Source organism: Ranitomeya imitator, chromosome 3 (assembly GCF_032444005.1).
Source record: "Ranitomeya imitator isolate aRanImi1 chromosome 3, aRanImi1.pri, whole genome shotgun sequence".
Classification (NCBI taxonomy): domain Eukaryota; kingdom Metazoa; phylum Chordata; class Amphibia; order Anura; family Dendrobatidae; genus Ranitomeya; species Ranitomeya imitator.
This window is the reverse complement of record NC_091284.1, coordinates 574,336,679-574,355,878: the sequence shown is the minus strand read 5'-3', so window position 1 is coordinate 574,355,878 and position 19,200 is coordinate 574,336,679. Positions and strand designations below refer to the sequence as shown.

The 19,200-nt window shown below is 43.3% G+C and overlaps 1 protein-coding gene across 1 annotated transcript in view; it reads right to left on the bottom strand.

The window, feature by feature from the left end:
- The window catches only part of PCCA (propionyl-CoA carboxylase subunit alpha), a 791,250-nt gene that overhangs the window by 506,598 nt on the left and 265,452 nt on the right, over positions 1–19,200 (bottom strand). The window contains exon 9 of the mRNA XM_069757971.1: positions 4,259–4,337. Within this exon, the coding sequence (XP_069614072.1) occupies positions 4,259–4,337 (79 nt within the window). The remainder of the gene's footprint in view (positions 1–4,258; positions 4,338–19,200) is intronic.

Here is a 19,200-nt window from a genome sequence, read left to right as displayed (position 1 = left end):
TTGGCTTTTATCCTAAGTCATGTGACAAGGGTCAACATTGATTGTTAGGATTGCTACTTCCTATAGGTGGCACTAGAGTTCTAGATCTCCTCCTCGCTGACGAGACAATTTGCAGTTTTTCAGTAAAATCTGTATTCAGAGAAGACTTTCCCATTACTGAAATGGGACATAGCAATTGCTATGGATACACATGTGTAGATAGAATGGAGAGGAGCTCTGCCTCTAGCTCCTCCCTCCTACATAGAATCCTATCAGTAATAACTGCCATCTCCTCTCTCAGTAATCGGAAAGTTGGCTAAATAAGATTAAAATAGATAAATCTCCGGGTCCGGATGGCATACACCCACGAGTACTAAGGGAACTAAGTAATGTAATAGATAAACCATTATTTCTTATTTTTAGGGACTCTATAGCGACAGGATCTGTTCCGCAGGACTGGCGCATAGCAAATGTGCTGCCAATATTCAAAAAGGGCTCTAAAAGTGAACCTGGAAATTATAGGCCAGTAAGTCTAACCTCTATTGTTGGTAAAATATTTGAAGGGTTTCTGAGGGATGTTATTCTGGATTATCTCAATGAGAATAACTGTTTAACTCCATATCAGCATGGGTTTATGAGAAATCGCTCCTGTCAAACCAATCTAATCAGTTTTTATGAAGAGGTAAGCTATAGGCTGGACCACGGTGAGTCATTGGACGTGGTATATTTCGATTTTTCCAAAGCGTTTGATACCGTGCCGCACAAGAGGTTGGTACACAAAATGAGAATGCTTGGTCTGGGGGAAAATGTGTGTAAATGGGTTAGTAACTGGCTTAGTGATAGAAAGCAGAGGGTGGTTATAAATGGTATAGTCTCTAACTGGGTCGCTGTGACCAGTGGGGTACCGCAGGGGTCGGTATTGGGACCTGTTCTCTTCAACATATTCATTAATGATCTGGTAGAAGGTTTACACAGTAAAATATCGATATTTGCAGATGATACAAAACTATGTAAAGCAGTTAATACAAGAGAAGATAGTATTCTGCTACAGATGGATCTGGATAAGTTGGAAACTTGGGCTGAAAGGTGGCAGATGAGGTTTAACAATGATAAATGTAAGGTTATACACATGGGAAGAAGGAATCAATATCACCATTACACACTGAATGGGAAACCACTGGGTAAATCTGACAGGGAGAAGGACTTGGGGATCCTAGTTAATGATAAACTTACCTGGAGCAGCCAGTGCCAGGCAGCAGCTGCCAAGGCAAACAGGATCATGGGGTGCATTAAAAGAGGTCTGGATACACATGATGAGAGCATTATACTGCCTCTGTACAAATCCCTAGTTAGACCGCACATGGAGTACTGTGTCCAGTTTTGGGCACCGGTGCTCATGAAGGATATAATGGAACTAGAGAGAGTACAAAGGAGGGCAACAAAATTAATAAAGGGGATGGGAGAACTACAATACCCAGATAGATTAGCAAAATTAGGATTATTTAGTCTAGAAAAAAGACGACTGAGGGGCGATCTAATAACCATGTATAAGTATATAAGGGGACAATACAAATATCTCGCTGAGGATCTGTTTATACCAAGGAAGGTGACGGGCACAAGGGGGCATTCTTTGCGTCTGGAGGAGAGAAGGTTTTTCCACCAACATAGAAGAGGATTCTTTACTGTTAGGGCAGTGAGAATCTGGAATTGCTTGCCTGAGGAGGTGGTGATGGCGAACTCAGTCGAGGGGTTCAAGAGAGGCCTGGATGTCTTCCTGGAGCAGAACAATATTGTATCATACAATTATTAGGTTCTGTAGAAGGACGTAGATCTGGGGATTTATTATGATGGAATATAGGCTGAACTGGATGGACAAATGTCTTTTTTCGGCCTTACTAACTATGTTACTATGTTACTATGTTACTTTTATCCCTGAATTCAGAATTTTGAGAATGGCTGAAATTGTATTTACTTACTTTTTGTCTGTAAAGCACTGTTGACTTAATGGCTCTACATAAGCCCTACTAAAGATTTATAGTTCAGACCGGTCTCTGAGGCTGCATTACTATCAGAGAGCACAGGGACGACAAACTGTCTGGACTGTGAGCTCCAACGATACAGTCAGATTTACATCAGTTTTCTTTTGAAAAGATCTTGCAAGTGCTGCATATGCTCAGACACGCTGACAGATTGGCAGGGGTGGCCAGTAACCCAGACAACGACCACAACAAATTAAGAATCCCTCCATTCTTGTGAGCTCAAGCATTTTGGCTTCTGATTGTGGCTTTAAAAAAATAATTCATCTTTTAATGAGTTTTGGGTTTTAAACACTGAGCAAAAGTTTTGTTTTGGAATGCGGCATTGAGATTTTCACCTTTATTTGTGGGACACGCGGTTATTTATTTAACACCATAGTGACCAGGCCAAATTTTTTAAATCTGACGTGTCAATTTGTTTAGTAGTAACCCGAAGGTTTCAACATACCCCATTGATTTTGAGACTGTTTTTTCATTACACGTTATACTTTATGATAATGGTACATTTAGGTTGATCGGTTTAGTGTTTATTTATAAAAAAAAAAATATCAGAAATTTGATTTTTTTTAAATAGCAATTTTTTTTTTTTTAACTTTTAATGATATCCCTTTACTTTAGATAGCCATAGTCCGTGCCAACATTGATCATGGCTGATGCAGAAAGTTGTCATTATACTGTACAGCAGACAGCTGCTCGATAGTCACCCTTCGAGGGATGCTAGTCTCTTATATCGCAGGTAGGTAAAAAGACGTATTAGTAGTCTCTAAGTGGTTAAACGGGATCTGTCACCAGATAAAGTAGTCAGTTTATGTTACTATTTTATTCTTGGGTATTCCTTTGAATTCAGTTTTTTTTTTTCCTGTTTTGTTTTAAATTCACCATACAGTTCCAGAGATATGGGCCTTTTTATTTTAGGCTAATTGTATGGTCTTTATTTAGGGGTTGTTGCTCACAGGGTAATTCGGCAGAGATGCTTAAATTCACGCACCCAGAGAATCATGCTAGACACTCCACAGTGGTAAAAAAAGACTACAAGGATACGTTCTCACGATAAGCTTTTGGTAAGTTTTTGATATTGCAGATTTTCTCCAGCATTTCTGCTCCTATTATGTAAATTATGCTACGTGCGTTCTTTTCATTGTGATTGAGCTTTTTTATGTGTCATTAAATTTTTGATGCTGCGTATTTTGCTTCTTGTTGGTATGCCACATTTTAAATAATACTGCTTCCTTTTTATACTTCCTGGTATTTCTCTCTAACAAAACTTCATGTGCAAATTACATGCATTTTCAGTGTGTTTTCATTGCGGTCTATGGGGAAAATCTGCACATAAAACTCAGCGTACATGGGAATTGATATGTTGCAGTTTTTAAAATACACGCCATAAGACAGTTTACACTGACCCCCCCCCCCCAAAAAAAAAAGCACAGTCGGCATGAGATTTAGTCCCATCCACTTTGCTAGAACTGCAAGAGGCTGCATTTTTAATGCAGTGAAAACGCATAGTGCCAAAAACAATAAAAACTCATCAAGGTCACACAGCCGTAAATTTAGCAGTAAACAAAACAAAGATTCATCTCTGGAACGGTTTGTTGGATTAAAAAAATAAATAAATACAAACCATACAGAATACTCATGGGAATAACAAGAATAAAATAAGAACAAAAACTGGCCATCTTAGACCTGATAAAAGGTTCTCTCTAAGAGTGAAACTGATATGATGTATTGTTTCCTGAACATCTTATCTAGGGAAAAAATGGACATTTAAGAAGCTTGCCAAATATTAAATAGAAACTCGAGCTACACAAGGATCCATGGGAAATGTTTAGTAGATTATGGACTTACCGTATTCCAAAACATTCTGAGAAGAAATAAATAGTTATATTGGTACAGTTTATGTGTCCATCTGTGGAGGGCTTCTACTCCTGGTTTCATACCAGTGAAATGCACTAATAAAAAATAACACCTCTTCATAAAATCAATTGGAAACAATTATATTATATGCTATTTGTACATGTAAAGCTTAAAACAAATCAGGATAAAAATACATTCCATATATGGTTTTCATCACAAAGACAATAGAAGCTTAAATATACAGAGCAAAAAGAAATAATTATAAGTATAGAGTCTGGCTATTATAGACTTTAGATAACTTTGAAGTTATAGTCCAGCACATATCCTCAACACAAAGATGTAGAATTTGGGAGCATTAATCAAAGTTAGCAGTGTGGACAACAGCTCACCTGGTCTCTTCATCATCCCAAGCAATCCTCATGCCTTTCCCACCGCCACCCGCTGAGGCCTTGATCATAACGGGGTAGCCTAACAGCAGGAAGCAATTAAACACGAGTTCAGGCTTTGATCATTTGGTCATATGAACATGACAGTTTGCCACATGCCCCATGTTACAGTAAACAATATTTTTTTTTACTTCTAAAGGTGTCACAGGTTTGATAGCCTGACAGACATAAGAATATTAAAATTACTCATATTAATTAAGCTAGATTTCACTGCGCACAAAAATTGCAGAATGCATTCTAAATGATAGGATGCATATGAATGCTTTTTTTTGCGTTTTTATAGCGAAAAAAACGCAACGTGCGCACACAGCCTTAAGAGTTCGTCACAAGAAAACATCACACCAGTCCCATGTTTTCTAGTGTCATATTGTGTGGTAGCCAGACTCCTTTAGTCTTCAATCCAAATACACATTCATTTGGTCATGGAAACATTAGAAAGGCAATTTCTCCAAAGTGTCCCAGTAGCTTTTTTTTCAACACAATGCCAGGCTACATTTTGTTTGTGATAACGTGAGCTAGTTGACATCTTTTGAGCACATTGGAGATGTCATTGATTAGCATCAACAAATATTAGTGATTTATCTGCCTGAGTGCATGCAGTGTGGCAGAAGAGTCCTCAGAAACTATTAATAACGTCATTGATCGCATGTCAACACATGTAAGTGCACATATTTAGCTAGCAGTGCTCATGCTCAATGCTGACTAAATCAAGAGATTTTGAAAAATTACATCCTAGGTTTTCATCATATGCATATCATTAGAAAACCTAACATGAGTATTGACCCTGCGATTTTCATAATACCAAAAATTTCCTACCGTATACACTCGAGTATAAGCCGACCCAAATATAAACGGACCCCCCTAATTTTGCCACAAAAAACTGGGAAAACTTAATGACTTGAGTATAAGCCTAGGGTGGAAAATGCGGCAGCTACCGGTAACTTTAAAAAATAAAAATAGATACCAATAAAAATAAAATTAATTGGGACATCCGTAAGTGTTTTTGAATATCCATATTGAATCAGGAGCCCCATATAATGCTCCATACAGTTCATGATGGGCCCCATAAGATGCTCCATATTAAAATATGCCCCATATAATCCTGCACAAATGCTGATTATGGCCCCATAAGATGCTCCATACAGACATTTGCCCCGTATAATGCTCCACAAATGTGGATTATGGCCCCATAAGATGCTTCATACAGATATTTGCCCCATATAATGCTGCACATGGCCCCATAAGATGCTACATACAGATAACTGCCCCCATATAATGCTGCACATGGCCACATAAGATGCTCCATACAGATATTTGCCCCGTATAATGCTCCACAAATGTGGATTATGGCCCCATAAGATGTTCCATACAGATATTTGCCCCCATATAATGCTGCACATGGCCCCATACAGATGTCCAATACAGATATTTGTCCCATATAATGCTGCACATGTCCACATAAGATGCTCCATACAGATATTTGCCCCCATATGCTGCACATGGACCCATACAGATATTTGCCCCCATATAATGCTGCACATGGCCCCATACAGATATTTGCCCCCATATCATGCTGCACATGGCCCCATACAGATATTTGGCCCCATACAGATATTTGCTCCCATATAATGCTGCACATGGCCCCATACAGATGCCCCATACAGATATTTGCCCCATATAATGCTGCACGTGGCCACATAAGATGCTCCATACAGATATTTGCCCCATATGCTGTTGCTGCGATTAAAAGAATAAAAAAAATTACATACCTCTTCGGCCCCCGGAACTTGCTATAGTCACCTGCTCCTCGTTCCACTGCTGACCGCCGCTGGGTCTTCCCCATCCTCTGCACCGACGTTCAGGAAGAGGGCGGCGCACACTAATCGCGTCACCGCGCCCTCTGACCTGAGCGTCACTGCAGAAGACACAGCAGCGCCGACGGTGGAACGAGGAGCAGGTGAATATCGCGCACTGCCCCCGTCATACTCACCTGTTCCTGGGGCTGCACGTCTGTTCCCCCATGCCGCTTTTTCTTCCTGTAGTGAGCGGTCACCGTTACCGCTCATTACAGTAATGAATATGCAGCTCCACCTCTATGGGAGGTGGAGCAGCATATTCATTACTGTAATGAGCGGTACCATGTGTCCGCTCACTACAGGAAGAAGCTGCAGCAACGGGGAAGCAAGGACCTGCAGGGACCGCACCAGGAGCAGGTGAGTATAATTAGACAGTCCCCGCTCCCCCTCCCCTGCCGACCCCTGGTTATGACTCGAGTATAAGCCGAGAAGGGGACTTTCAGTCCAAAAAAGTGGGCTGAAAATCTCGGCTTAGACTCGAGTATATATGGTAATCATATTTTTTTTTATCAGTATAATGATTCAAATACTGTTTTTTGTTCATCTTATAAGGAATTTAATAAAATACAATCAAAAAGTCATATTTACCCAAAAAATAATTTTATAAAAACTGCAACTAGTCCCAAAAAAAAAAGCGCCCCTCTACAGTTAGAAATTCATATGAGCACTTGGTTTTACTGGATGGAACCTCTGATTAATATCGGGCCATGAAAGGGGAAAGCAGATCATTTGGAAAAAATACTGTCAGACTAACTCCCCCTTTACTTTTATTTTTTTTTAAATATACAGCTCTGGCAAAAATTAACCCCTTCAAGACGCAGCCCTTTTTCGTTTTTGCGTTTTCATTTTTCGCTCCCCTCCTTCCCAGAGCCATAACTTTTTAATTATTCTGTCAATATGGCCATGTGAGGGCTTACTTTTTGCGGGACGAGCTGTACTTTTGAACGACATCATTGGTTTTACCATGTCTTGTACTAGAAAACAGGAAAAAAAATCCAAGTGTGGTGAAATAGCAAAAAAATTGCAATCCCACACGTTTTTTTGTTTGGCATTTTTGCTAGGTTCACTAAATGCTAAAACTGACCTGCCATTGTGATTCTCCATGTCATTACGAGTTCATAGCTAAAAAAATAACCTAGACATGTTTGGTGTCTAAGTGGTGAAAAAAAAATTCCAAACTTTGCTATAAAAAAAAATTGCGCAATTTTCCAATACCCGTAGCGTCTCCATTTTTCATGATCTCAGGTCGGGTGAGGGCTTATTTTTTGCTTGCTGAGTTGATGTTTTTAACCCCTTTACCTACAAGGGTGGTTTGCACGTCAATGACCAGGCCAATTTTTACAATTCTGACCCCTGTCCCTTTATGAGGTTATAACTCTAAAACGCTTCAACGGATCCTGGTGATTCTGACAATGTTTTCTCGTGACATATTGTACTTCATGATAGTAGTAAAATTTCTTTGATATTACCTGCTTTATTTGTGGAAAAAAACGGAAATTTGGTGAAAATTTTGAAAAATTCGCAATTTTCCATATTTGAATTTTTATGCAATTAAATCACAGAGATATGTCACACAAAATACTTAATAAGTAACATTTCCCACATGTCTACTTTACATCAGCACAATTTTGGAACCACATTTTTTTTTGTTAGGGAGTTATAAGGGTTAAAAGTTGACCAGCTATTTCTCATTTTTACAACACCATTTTTTTTTTTCAGGGACCACATCTCATTTGAAGTCATTTTGAGGGGTCTATATGATAGAAAATACCCCAGTGTGACACCATTCTAAAAACTGCACCCCTCAAGGTGCTCAAAACCACATTCAAGAAGTTTATTAACCCTTCAGGTGTTTCACAGGAATTTTTGGAATGTTTAAAGGGAACCTGTCACCCCGTTTTTTCAGATTGAGATAAAAATACTGTTAAATAGGGCCTGCGCTGTGCGTTACAATAGTGTATGTAGTGTACCCTGATTCCCCACCTATGCTGCGAAATACATCGGTGGGGGCGGCCATCTTCCTGTTTGCATCTCGGCTTCAGGAAAATGGCCACCGCGATCTCCATCTGCGCACGCGCGGCATTCCGCGGCCATTTTCCTAAAGCCCCGTGCAGCAGAGCACTCCATCTGCGCACGCGCGGCCTCAGGAAGATGGCCGCCCCCACCGATGACAAGGGTAATAGCGTCACACGCTTTTTCTTCACGTGCGCGCAGTGGATTCGGCACTTGGACATGCGCACACCACTACGCCACAAACGGAAAGCTGGGGAAGAAACAGCGATGTCACCACGCCCACCTGACCAGCCTGATTGACAGGCGAAAACTGTGACTTTGGTAATGTATTTCGTAGCATAGGTGGGGAATCAGGGTACACTACATACACTATTGTAACGCACAGCGCAGGCCCTATTTAACAGTATTTTTATCTCAATCTGAAAAAACGGGGGTGACAGGTTCCCTTTAAATAAAAATGAACATTTAACTTTTTTTCACAAAAAATTTACTTCAGCTCCAATTTGTTTTACTTTACCAAGGGTAACAGGAGAAAATGGACCCCAAAAGTTGTTGTACAATTTGTCCTGAGTACGCCGATACCCCATATGTGGGGGTAAACCACTGTTTGGGCGCATGGGAGAGCTCGGAAGGGAAGGAACGCCGTTTGACTTTTCAATGCAAAATTGACAGGAATTGGAGAGCCACTGATGTGCCTAAACATTGAAACCCCCCACAAGTGACACCATTTTGGAAATTAGACCCCCTAAGGAACTTATCTAGAGGTGTGGTGAGTACTTTGACCCACCAAGTGCTTCACAGAATATTATAATGCAGAACAGTAAAAAAAAAAAATCATTTTTTCACAAAAATCATTTTTTTGCCCCCAATTTTTTATTTTCCCAAGGGTAAGAGAAGAAATTGGACCCCAAAAGTTGTTGTACAATTTGTCCTGAGTACGCCGATACCCCATATGTGGGGGTAAACCACTGTTTGGGCGCATGGGAGAGCTCGGAAGGGAAGGAGAGCAATTTGACTTTTCAATGCAAAATTGACAGGAATTGAGATGGGACGCTGTTGTGAATTCCGCTCTTGGGCTCCCTCCGGTGGTTGTAAGTGGCACTTTTGTGAGTTCTGCTCTTGGGCTCCCTCTTGTGGTTTCTAGTGGTATGGCTGCTCCTTGGAGTTAGCTGTCATCAGCTGCCTCCATTTATAGTCTCTTCTGCTCGGCTATTCAAGTCTGGCTCTATCTTCAGCCAGTGCCACTTGTAAATGGTTCCTGGTTGGATTCACATCTCTTTGGAGTTCCCTGTTATCCTGACCAGTTCAGCTAAGCTAAGTTTTTGCTTGCCCTTTTCTGTCCATAGATTGTGGACTTATCCATTCTGTGCTTTCTATGTTTGTCCAGCTTATCAGTGTTAATTAATTCTGTCTTGCTGGAAGCTCTGGGAGGCAGATTTGCCCTCCACACCTTTAGTCAGGTGTGGAGATTTTTTGTAAACTCTGCGAGGATTTTTGTAGTGTTTTATACTGACCGCACAGTATTCCATCCTGTCCTATCTATTTAGTTAGACTGGCCTCCTGTGCTCATCCTGGTTTCATTCTGTGTATGTCTTTTCCCTCTCCACTCACACTCATTATTTGTGGGGGGCTAATCTATCCTTTGGGGATTTTCTCTGAGGCAAGATAGCTTTCCTGCTTCTATCTTTAGGGGTAGTTAGCTCTTAGGCTGTGACGAGATGCCTAGGGAGAGTTAGGAGCATTCCACGGCTACCTCTAGTGTTGTGTTGAGCTTAGGGACTGCGGTCAGTACAGTTACCACGTCCTTCAGAGCTCGTTCCATGTTGCTCCTAGACCACCGTATCATAACAGGACGCCATGTTGCATTTGGAGAGCCACTGATGTGCCTAAACATTGAAACCCCCAACAAGTGTCACCATTTTGGAAATTAGACCCCCTAAGGAACTTATCTAGATGTGTGGTGAGCACTTTGACCCTCCAAGGGCTTCACAGAAGTTTATAATGCAGAGCCGTAAAAATAAAACAAAAATTTTTTCCCACGAAAATTATTTTTTAGCCGCCAGTTTTGTATGGAAATAAATAAAAAAAATTATTTTTCCCTAACTAAGGGGGTGATGAAGGGGGGTTTGATTTACTTTTATAGCAGGTTATTTAGCGGATTTTTATGATTGGCAGCCGTCACACACTGAAAGACGCTTTTTATTGCAAAAAATATTTTTTGCGTTACCACATTTTGAGAGCTATAATTTTTTTCATGTTATAGTGTAAGATCACTGATCTGACACTTTGCTGTGCAATGTGTCAGATCGGCGATCTGACGTGCACTGCTCCTGGCTTCCCGGCGCCTGCTCTGAGCAGGCGCTGTGAAGCCACCTCCCTCCCTGCAGGACCCGGATGCCGCGGCCATCTTGGATCCGGGCCTGCAAGGAGGAGGAGGAGGTAAGAGACCCTCGGAGCAACGCGATCACACCACGTTGCTGCGGGGGTCTCAGGGAAGCACGCAGGGAGCCCCCTCCCTGCGTGATGCTTCCCTATACCGCTGGCACACCGCGATCATGTTTGATCGCCGTGTGCTGGGGGTTAATGTTCCGGGGGCGGTCCGTGACGGCTCCTGGCACATAGTGCCGGATGTCAGCTGCGATAGGCAGCTGACACCCAGCCGCGATCAGCCGCGCTCCCCCCCGTGAGCGCGGCTGATCGCTATGACGTAGTATCCCGTCGAGGGTCAGATAGGCCCAGGTCACCTCGACGGGATAGTACGTCCAAGGTCAGAAAGGGGTTAATGATACCATTTTGGTGCAGATTAATTCTTTTGATTGCCCGATATTGCATTTTAATGCAATGTCCCAGCGACCAAAAAAAGTTAATTCTGGCGTTTTGAATTTTTTTCTCGCTACGCCGTTTAGCGATCAGGTTAATCCTTTTTTTTTATTATTGATAGATTGGGCGATACCAAATATGTGTAGGTTTGATTTTTTTATTGTTTTATTTTGAATAGGCGAAAAGGGGGTGATTTAAACTTTTATATTTTTTTATTTTTTTCATATTTTTTTAAAACATTTTTTTTTTTGCCATGCTTCAGTAGCCTCCATGGGAGACTAGAAGCTGGCATAGCCTGATTGGCTCTGCTACATAGGAGCAATCCTCAGATCACCTCTATGCAGTAGAATTACAGGCTTCCTATGAGCGCAGACCACAGGGTGGCGCACACAGCAAGCCGGCATCAACAACCAGAGAGGTCTAAAGGAGACCTCTGGTTGTTATGTAGACGCATTGCTGACCCCCCAATCATGTGATGGGGGTCGGCGATGCATGCATTTCCGTTCTGATGGCCGGAAGCGTTAGTAAGGCTACGTTCACATTGGCGTTCCGCCAATGTGCGTCGCTGTTGCGCCGGCGACGCAGCGGCGACGCGCCCCTATGTTTAACATAGGGGACGCGTGCGTTTTTAGGGTGGCGTTTTTCGACACTTGCGTCGTTTCCGACGCTAGCGTCGGACGCAAGAAAATGCAACAAGTTGCATTTTCTGTGCGTCCGATTTTGGTCAAAAAACGATGCACGCGTCGCAAAACGCGCTTTTTCGTGCGTCGCGTCGCCGACGCAGGGCGGCGCAACGCTAGTGTGAACGTAGCCTTAAATGCCGCTGTCAGCGTTTGACAGTGGCATTTAACTGGTTAATAGCAGCGGTTGTATCGCGATTCCACCTGCCGCTATTGAGCGCACATGTCAACTGTACAAAACAGCTGACATGTCGCGACTGATGTGGGCTCAGCGCTGGAGCCCACATCAAAGTGGGATACACGACATGTGCAGTACTAGTATGGCGCATGACGCGAAGGGGTTAAAAGACCACTGCAAAATTTTCAGTTTGTCTGATTTCTCTCTTTATAGGTATATTTTTGAGTAAAATGTAAATTGCTCTTTTATTCTATAAACTACTAACAACATGTCTCCGAAGTTCCAAGCAATACATTTTGTACTTAATTTCTGAAAATGAGAAAGTCAAAATAACAAAAAGATTCATTGCTTGCAGACCTCAAATAATGCAAAAAAAAAAAAAAAAAAACAAGTTCATAATCATTTAGAAAAAGCAATACTAATGTTTTAACTCAGGAAGAGTTCAGAGATCAATATTTTGTGGAATCATCATGATTTTTATTCACAGCTTTCATGCGTCTTGGCATGCTTTCCACCAGTCTTCCACGCTGCATTTGGGTGACCTTATTCCACTCCTGGTACAAAAATTTAAGTAGTTCTTCTTTGATTGATGGATTGTGACTATCCATCTTCCTCTTGAATACATTCCAAAGGTTTTCAAATGGGGTTCAGGTCTGGAGATTGGGCTGGCCATGATAGGGATTTGATGTGGTGGTCTTTCATCCACACCTTGATTGAGCTAGCTGTGTGGCATGCCGCATTGTCCTGCTGGAAAAAAAACAGTCCTCAGAGTTGGGGAACATTGCCTGAGCAGAAGGAGTCAACTGTTTTTCCAGGATAACCTTGTATGTGGCTTGATTAATACTCGAGTGTATACAGTATATGAATTTGGCATTTCCGCAGAATAACGTTATATTATTGGTGAATGCAATAAAATTAAAAAAAAAAAAAAACACAAAAAAATGCAGAATTGCTGTTATGTTCCAGATCCAATCCCCAAAAACTGCTTATATTAGATTTACCCCAAAATATACAACTTGTAGCTATATGAGGGCTTGTTTTTTGGGGTTAACCATTACTCTTGTTACTTGACTTTGAACTTGCACAAGATAAACTAAGTCTCTCTCATCAGTTAGTGTCCAAAACTATTTCTGCACACTAATGTAGTTTTAATGTGTGATCTGACTAGTACGAGTGCCAAGTGCTAGTACTCTTTTCCCATAGTGCACATCTATAAACCTTTTGATGCTTTTGCCTTTTTTGGGGGGCTGATGAGTGGGAGGGGGGATGTGATCGATTGGCCTGTCTGGTTTTTAATACCCAATACTGAAACCTGATGGACAGATTATGCCCCAGCACTGGTAGATGCAAAAAAAACCATAACCACAACTTATTACTACATGAAACCAGGGTCTAAGGGGTATCGTTTCTCCTTATGGAGAGTGACATACCATCTCTGGCTTGTCAAGGTAAGGAGGCTTATTCGCCGTGCAATGCTCCTCTGGGAAATATAATATGCAAATTGCCTCTTCTGAGAAAAAGAGGACCACCATGTCTGCGAATTGAGATACTAATTTGGCTTTTATCCTAAGTCATATTGCACGACTCGTTAAAAAGTTGATTGTGACTTGTAGGATCGCTACTTCCAACAGGTGGCGCTATAGAGTTTAAGTCCTCTTTTTCTCAGAAGAGGCAATTTGCATACATGAAACCATGCATTTATTCCACTGGCATCTCCTATCCAAAGGACTTTGAAGCACTAATAGAAGACTAGGATCAATCAACAGTACGTTCTCTTACAGCAAATTGCAGGAGGAACCTATTGGTGGGACTAGATCAGAATCCCTTGGTCCAAAAACACCAAGGTTACTTACGGCAGCAAGTTTAACCAGAATCCATGACAGCACACCTGAGAGAGGGATCCGCCCAGCCAGGACAAGAACCTACTGAAATAATAGGGCAGCACCTCTCTCCCTCTTTATTTGGTTACAGACCATGAGAAGACCTCCCGGTTAATTTTACAAATATAACCAACACCACATCATAAACACACACAGACTATAGTGCACAACCATAAGGTGAAAGGGGGGGGGGGGGGGGGAAATATACGGGTGCTGTCATGAGCTACCAGTAAATAACCATGATGTATTCCCTTCACTCATGACAGCACAATCTGAGAGACTTTTGGAGACCACTTAGGGAGGGAACACCGCTTGCAGCACCCTTCTACCAAAGGTTAAGTCAGCAGAGGAGGATAGATCCAATCTATAGTGTCTAAAGAAGGTGGATGGTGAGTACCAGGTAGCGGCCTTACAGGTTTTAGCAATCGATACCTCTGCTTTCTTTGCCCACGAGGTCACCAAGGCTTTGATGGAGTGAGCCTTGATGCCATCAGGGATCGGAGCACCACTAGCAGAGTAAGCTACACTAATGGCCTCCTAATCTACCTGGGAATGATACCCTTTGACACCCCATAACCCTTCCTACTACCCTTGAAGGCTATGAATAGGGACTGAGTCTTTCTCCACTGGCTAGTCACAGATATATACTCAAACAGTGCCCTTCTAACATCAAGATTATGAAACTTCCACTCTCCCGGATTCTTAGGGCTAGTACAGAAGGAGGGTAACACAATCTCTTGACTTCCATGAAACGTTAAAGCCACCTTGGGAACATAAGCTGGATCAGGTCTTAACACAACTCTGTCCTCTTATATATTTGAGTATAAGGAGGATTTATAGAAAGCCTGTAAGTCACTCACCTTACAGGCTGATGTTAGAGCCACTAACATGAAGTTCAGTTCCAATGGGGAAACACTCAGGATTGGGATTGGTCTGGATCTATCGCAGGAATTTAAGAACCTTGCCACCCATGTATTAGCCACAATGGTACAACTATACAATCCACCCAAGGCAGACACCTGGACCTTAAGGGTACTAGTAGCCAACCCCAGTTCAAACCCCAACTGCAGGAACTCTGGAATAGGACCAATTGGAGGCTTCTGGTCTAATGGCTTTCCTAAAAATTCCAATAATTTTCTACATGTCCTGCCATAGATTTTTATTGTTATGGGTTACTCTTTAGCAAGGTGGAAACTAGCCCTGGTAAAAAAAAAAAACAAAACTGCTACTCAGTAGTGCCCTTTCAAATTCCACGCTGCTAGATGGAAGCCCTTTACTTGGGTGTGGAATATTGGCCCCTGAATGAGAAGGTCCAGGATCTCCGGCCAGATCCATAGGTCTGATAGAAACATTGTCCTTAATAGGGATAGCCATGGTCTTTTTGGCCAGAAGGGGGCAATCATAATAACTCTCGCCTGTTCTTCCCCGATTTTCCTCACGACCCCTGGAATCATGGCTACTAGAGGAAAGGTGTAAGCAATCCTGAAATTCCAGGGAATTTGGAGAGAATCTACTGCAAATGGGTTTTCTCTGGCGTTCAGAGGACAGAACTTTTTTACCTTCCTGCTGTGTATGTTGGCAAACAGATCTATAGATGGACTATCTGCTGGAACACTCTGGGGCTTAGGGCTCATTCCCGTGTTTTAGTATGTTGCGGCTTAGAAAGTCTGCCTCAACGTTCTCTGCTCTTATGTGTAGTGTCGTAAGGGACAAGAGATATTGTTCTGCCACCTGGAGGATGTTGTTTGCTGCTGCCATTAGGGAGTAGAACCTTGTCCCCCCCCTGGTGATTGATGTATGCCACTGTGGCCCAGTTGTCTGACATAATGCGGACATGGCGACCCAAGAGGAGAGGGAGAAAGTTTTCTAGAGCCCTTTCTAGCGCCCACAGTTCTTTTAGATTTGAGGATTTCTTTAGCTCCGGAGGTACCCAAGAAACCCTGAATTGCCTGACCTCTCAGGTGTACCCCCCCAACCGATGATCGCATCTTTCGTGATTATGTAACTTACTGGACTTTCTAATAGAACTCCTGATGTCAAGTTCACCCAGTTTGTCAACCATCTGAGGGAGTTTCTGACCTCTGAAGAAAGATCTACCGTCCCTTCTAAACGCTCTTATAGCGATCGTTGTGCGGACAGTATTTCCTATTGCAGTTGCCTGGTATGGAATTGGCCTCATCTGATTGCTGGGATACAAGATGATAAGGTTCCCAACAGGGACATTATATTCCTCAGGGACATCTGGGGAAGTTCTAAGTCTGCCGAGGTTAGGTTCACCACCTTCTCTACCTTGTCGTCAGGCAAGAAACAAGCCTGCAGCTTGGAGTTCAGGACAAGGCCCAAGAAGGTCTGCACCCTTAGGGGTTCGTAGCCTTGATTTAGAGTTATCATCCAGTCCATTTCTTGTAAGGCCACTGACACCTCTTTCAACTGCGCAGCACAGTGCTCCTCAGACCTTCCTACAATCAGAAAGTCATCCAGATAAGGAATGATAACTATGTTCTGTATACGGAATTAGGCAGTCATCTTCGCTATCACTTTATTGAATACTTTTGGGGTTGAGCGTCCAAAGCTCGGAACTGAAAATGTCTGACTTCGCCTTGAATGTACAGGGCTACCCTAAGGTTTTTCAGATGGCCCGGATGGATTGAGAAGTGATAGCATTTTTTACGTCAACCACCACCATAAAACAATTGTACATCATACTGGGAACAGGGAAAGGGATTAGTGGTGCATCACTGGAATCCTGATGAACACAAGTGCCAGGAACAAGTGGCTGGATACCATTCATTAGCAATAGCAAAAAAAAGGAGAAAAAAGTTCCAGCATCAGGAGTCTCTTCATAAAAATCTTCAATTTTATTTTCAGGTCAAGAAAAAAGAAAAAAAAACATCATGCGGGTACACAGCCCCTAAACGCCTGATGCATTTCGAACAAAGTTCTTCGTCATAGGCATGTCTATGCTATAGAACAATTGTGATGGAGAAATTTTATGGCCGTACTCACTGACTCCATTTTGAAGGTATGATTTTTTTACCCAGCAATTGAGACCTCTGAGATCTATGATGGTTCTGAATGAGCCATCAGGCTTTTTTTTTTATCAAAAAGAGTGGGAATAAAATCCCCTTCCTTTTTTTTTTTTTCGCCCAGTACCTCACATAAGACATGTTTGTCCACTAGGCCTAGAATCTCTGTCTCTAGAGCAAGTTGTTCTCCTACCGATCTTCTGATGGGGGTTACTACAAATTTTTGATACGGCAGATGGTGAAACTCTATCCTTCCCTCACTATATTTAGGACCCAGATGCTGGAGGAGATGTTCTCCCAGGCCTGAACAAAGATGGAAAGCCTCCCCCTTACTGCTGTTCTGATGTCATTGTGAAGACTTTTTGAAAGTGGAGAAAGGACTGCCGAACATGAATCCAGACTCCTTTTTTCCTCCATCTTCTGGGGTTTGGCGACTTGTCATGTGATTAATGGGCGGTATGTATGACAGAGGTGGGTGGCCCTGTGATGGAAGCCTGGGCGTGTTTTTCTCAGCAGATCTACTGCTGAGAGTTTTACTATACACTGGGAGGCTTCCAGGTGACGTGGAGAGATGGGTGGGTCCAGTCACCTACATACCTGCCCAAAGGGGTATGTCTCAACACCTATGATGGTTGTGTTTGAGGAACTGCGGTGATGTCACGATCACCTGACTAGCCATGTGATGGGTACCTGGGTGTGGTTACAACTATGTAATGGAGGTGTGTTTGGCAAATGGGTGTGAGTGTTTGGGAGTCTGTCAGTGTGGACAGATTTCCATGTGTCCAGGCTGGACACTACAGAGTGGTCTGTGTGCAGTGAAGAAGTGTTCCTGCTTGTGTGGCTAGAGACCAAAACCTGCTTGCTGGACATCGCACATCCTGGGAAGCAGTGCTGGCTAGTCTGAGCCAGAGGAAGGAGTTCAGTGAGATACCTTCAGAGTGGAGGGTCTGACAACCGTGAGTGATCCTGACCAGGGTCAGTGAGAAGTGTTTGTGGGATACCTTTGAGGTTAAGAGGCATCCAGGAACCTGTGTGGCCGACACCAACAGATAACGGACAGGAATCCATGTAATGCTGACCGGGGTCAGCGAGAGACTGTTTTTTCTATAGAGCCGAACGTGTAACGAACAGTGTACTGGTTGCTGCATATTACCAAGTTTCTGAGGTTTATGATGTTTACTAATCAACCAAATGGACGTTTTTGTTTTTTTTTTAAACCCAGAGTGTCCCAGCATATGCCTTAATGACCAGCGAAGCGAGTAATCCCCGTCCACAGATAGTGTGGGACGTTACAATTGGTGCTAGGCTGCAGGCAACGGTCCAGGAAGCACGTGTGCAGGTGTTTGCTGTGGACGAGCGGGTCCATGATTTATTTTTTCTTCAAGGCAACTTGCTGTGGCCCGGTGGGGCCATGAAGACTGAAGGCGTCTGGCTGTAACTTGGCGGGGTTACGAAGGTGGTCAACATCCTCAACGTAGAGTCGTCTGGAGGTCCGCAAAGCCGTCTGGAGGTTTACAGAGCTGTGCAATGCAGTTGCAGCAGGAGCTGCAGTAGCAACCGCAGGAGCCTCACCGAGGAATTTTTGGGGTGCACACCCCGACTGGATTACCCAGTCATGCACTGCGGTGCCACCGTGTCCTAGGGGCGAGCCACACGCACGCCCTGACCATATTACCCAGTCATGCACCACTGCACCATTTGCGCATGGGGGCGCCCCCATAAAATGCGTGCGCACCCACTACCGGACGCCAATGACAGACCCTTGTCAGCTGCTTGTACCCTGGCTGAAGAAGATTCCGGCAGAGGCAGCATGCAGCGATCCTCTTCTCTGTTGCCTCTCCTCACACACCCTAAAGGCCCACTGACCTCAGCGGTGGTGCCTCAGGATACCGCATTGGCCGTGGCAGGGGATCACTGTCCGGATTGGTCTAGCAGAGCCTGGCATCCCCTGGTCTCAGCCCCAGCGGCTGCATGTACCCGGGCTGGAGAAGATTCCGGGAGAGGCAGCATGCAGCAGTCCTCTTCTCTGCTGCCTCTCCCTGAACACACTAAAGGCCCAATGACCTCAGCGGTGGCATCTCAGGATACCGAACCAGCCGAGGCAGGGAACACCCACTGCCTGGATCAGCCTGTCATCCCACGACAATCCTCAGGCATGTTCCTTGTATGCCGACTGTAGGTTCTCAGGCAGGGAGAGGAAACCAACTGATGTGGGAGAGAGGTGCTGCCCTTTTTATCTGTAAGTTCCTGTCCTTGATGGCCGGATCTCCTCCCTCCGTGGTGCAGTTATGGGCGAAGAAGAAAATTAAATTTTACAGTACCAGCTAAATTAATCAGATTTCTGAAATTTGCTTATTTTTTCCTTGAACCAAAGTGGTTTTAGAAATCTTCAGGCATGTCAAATGTTTTTCACCCATTCATATAAATTGGAA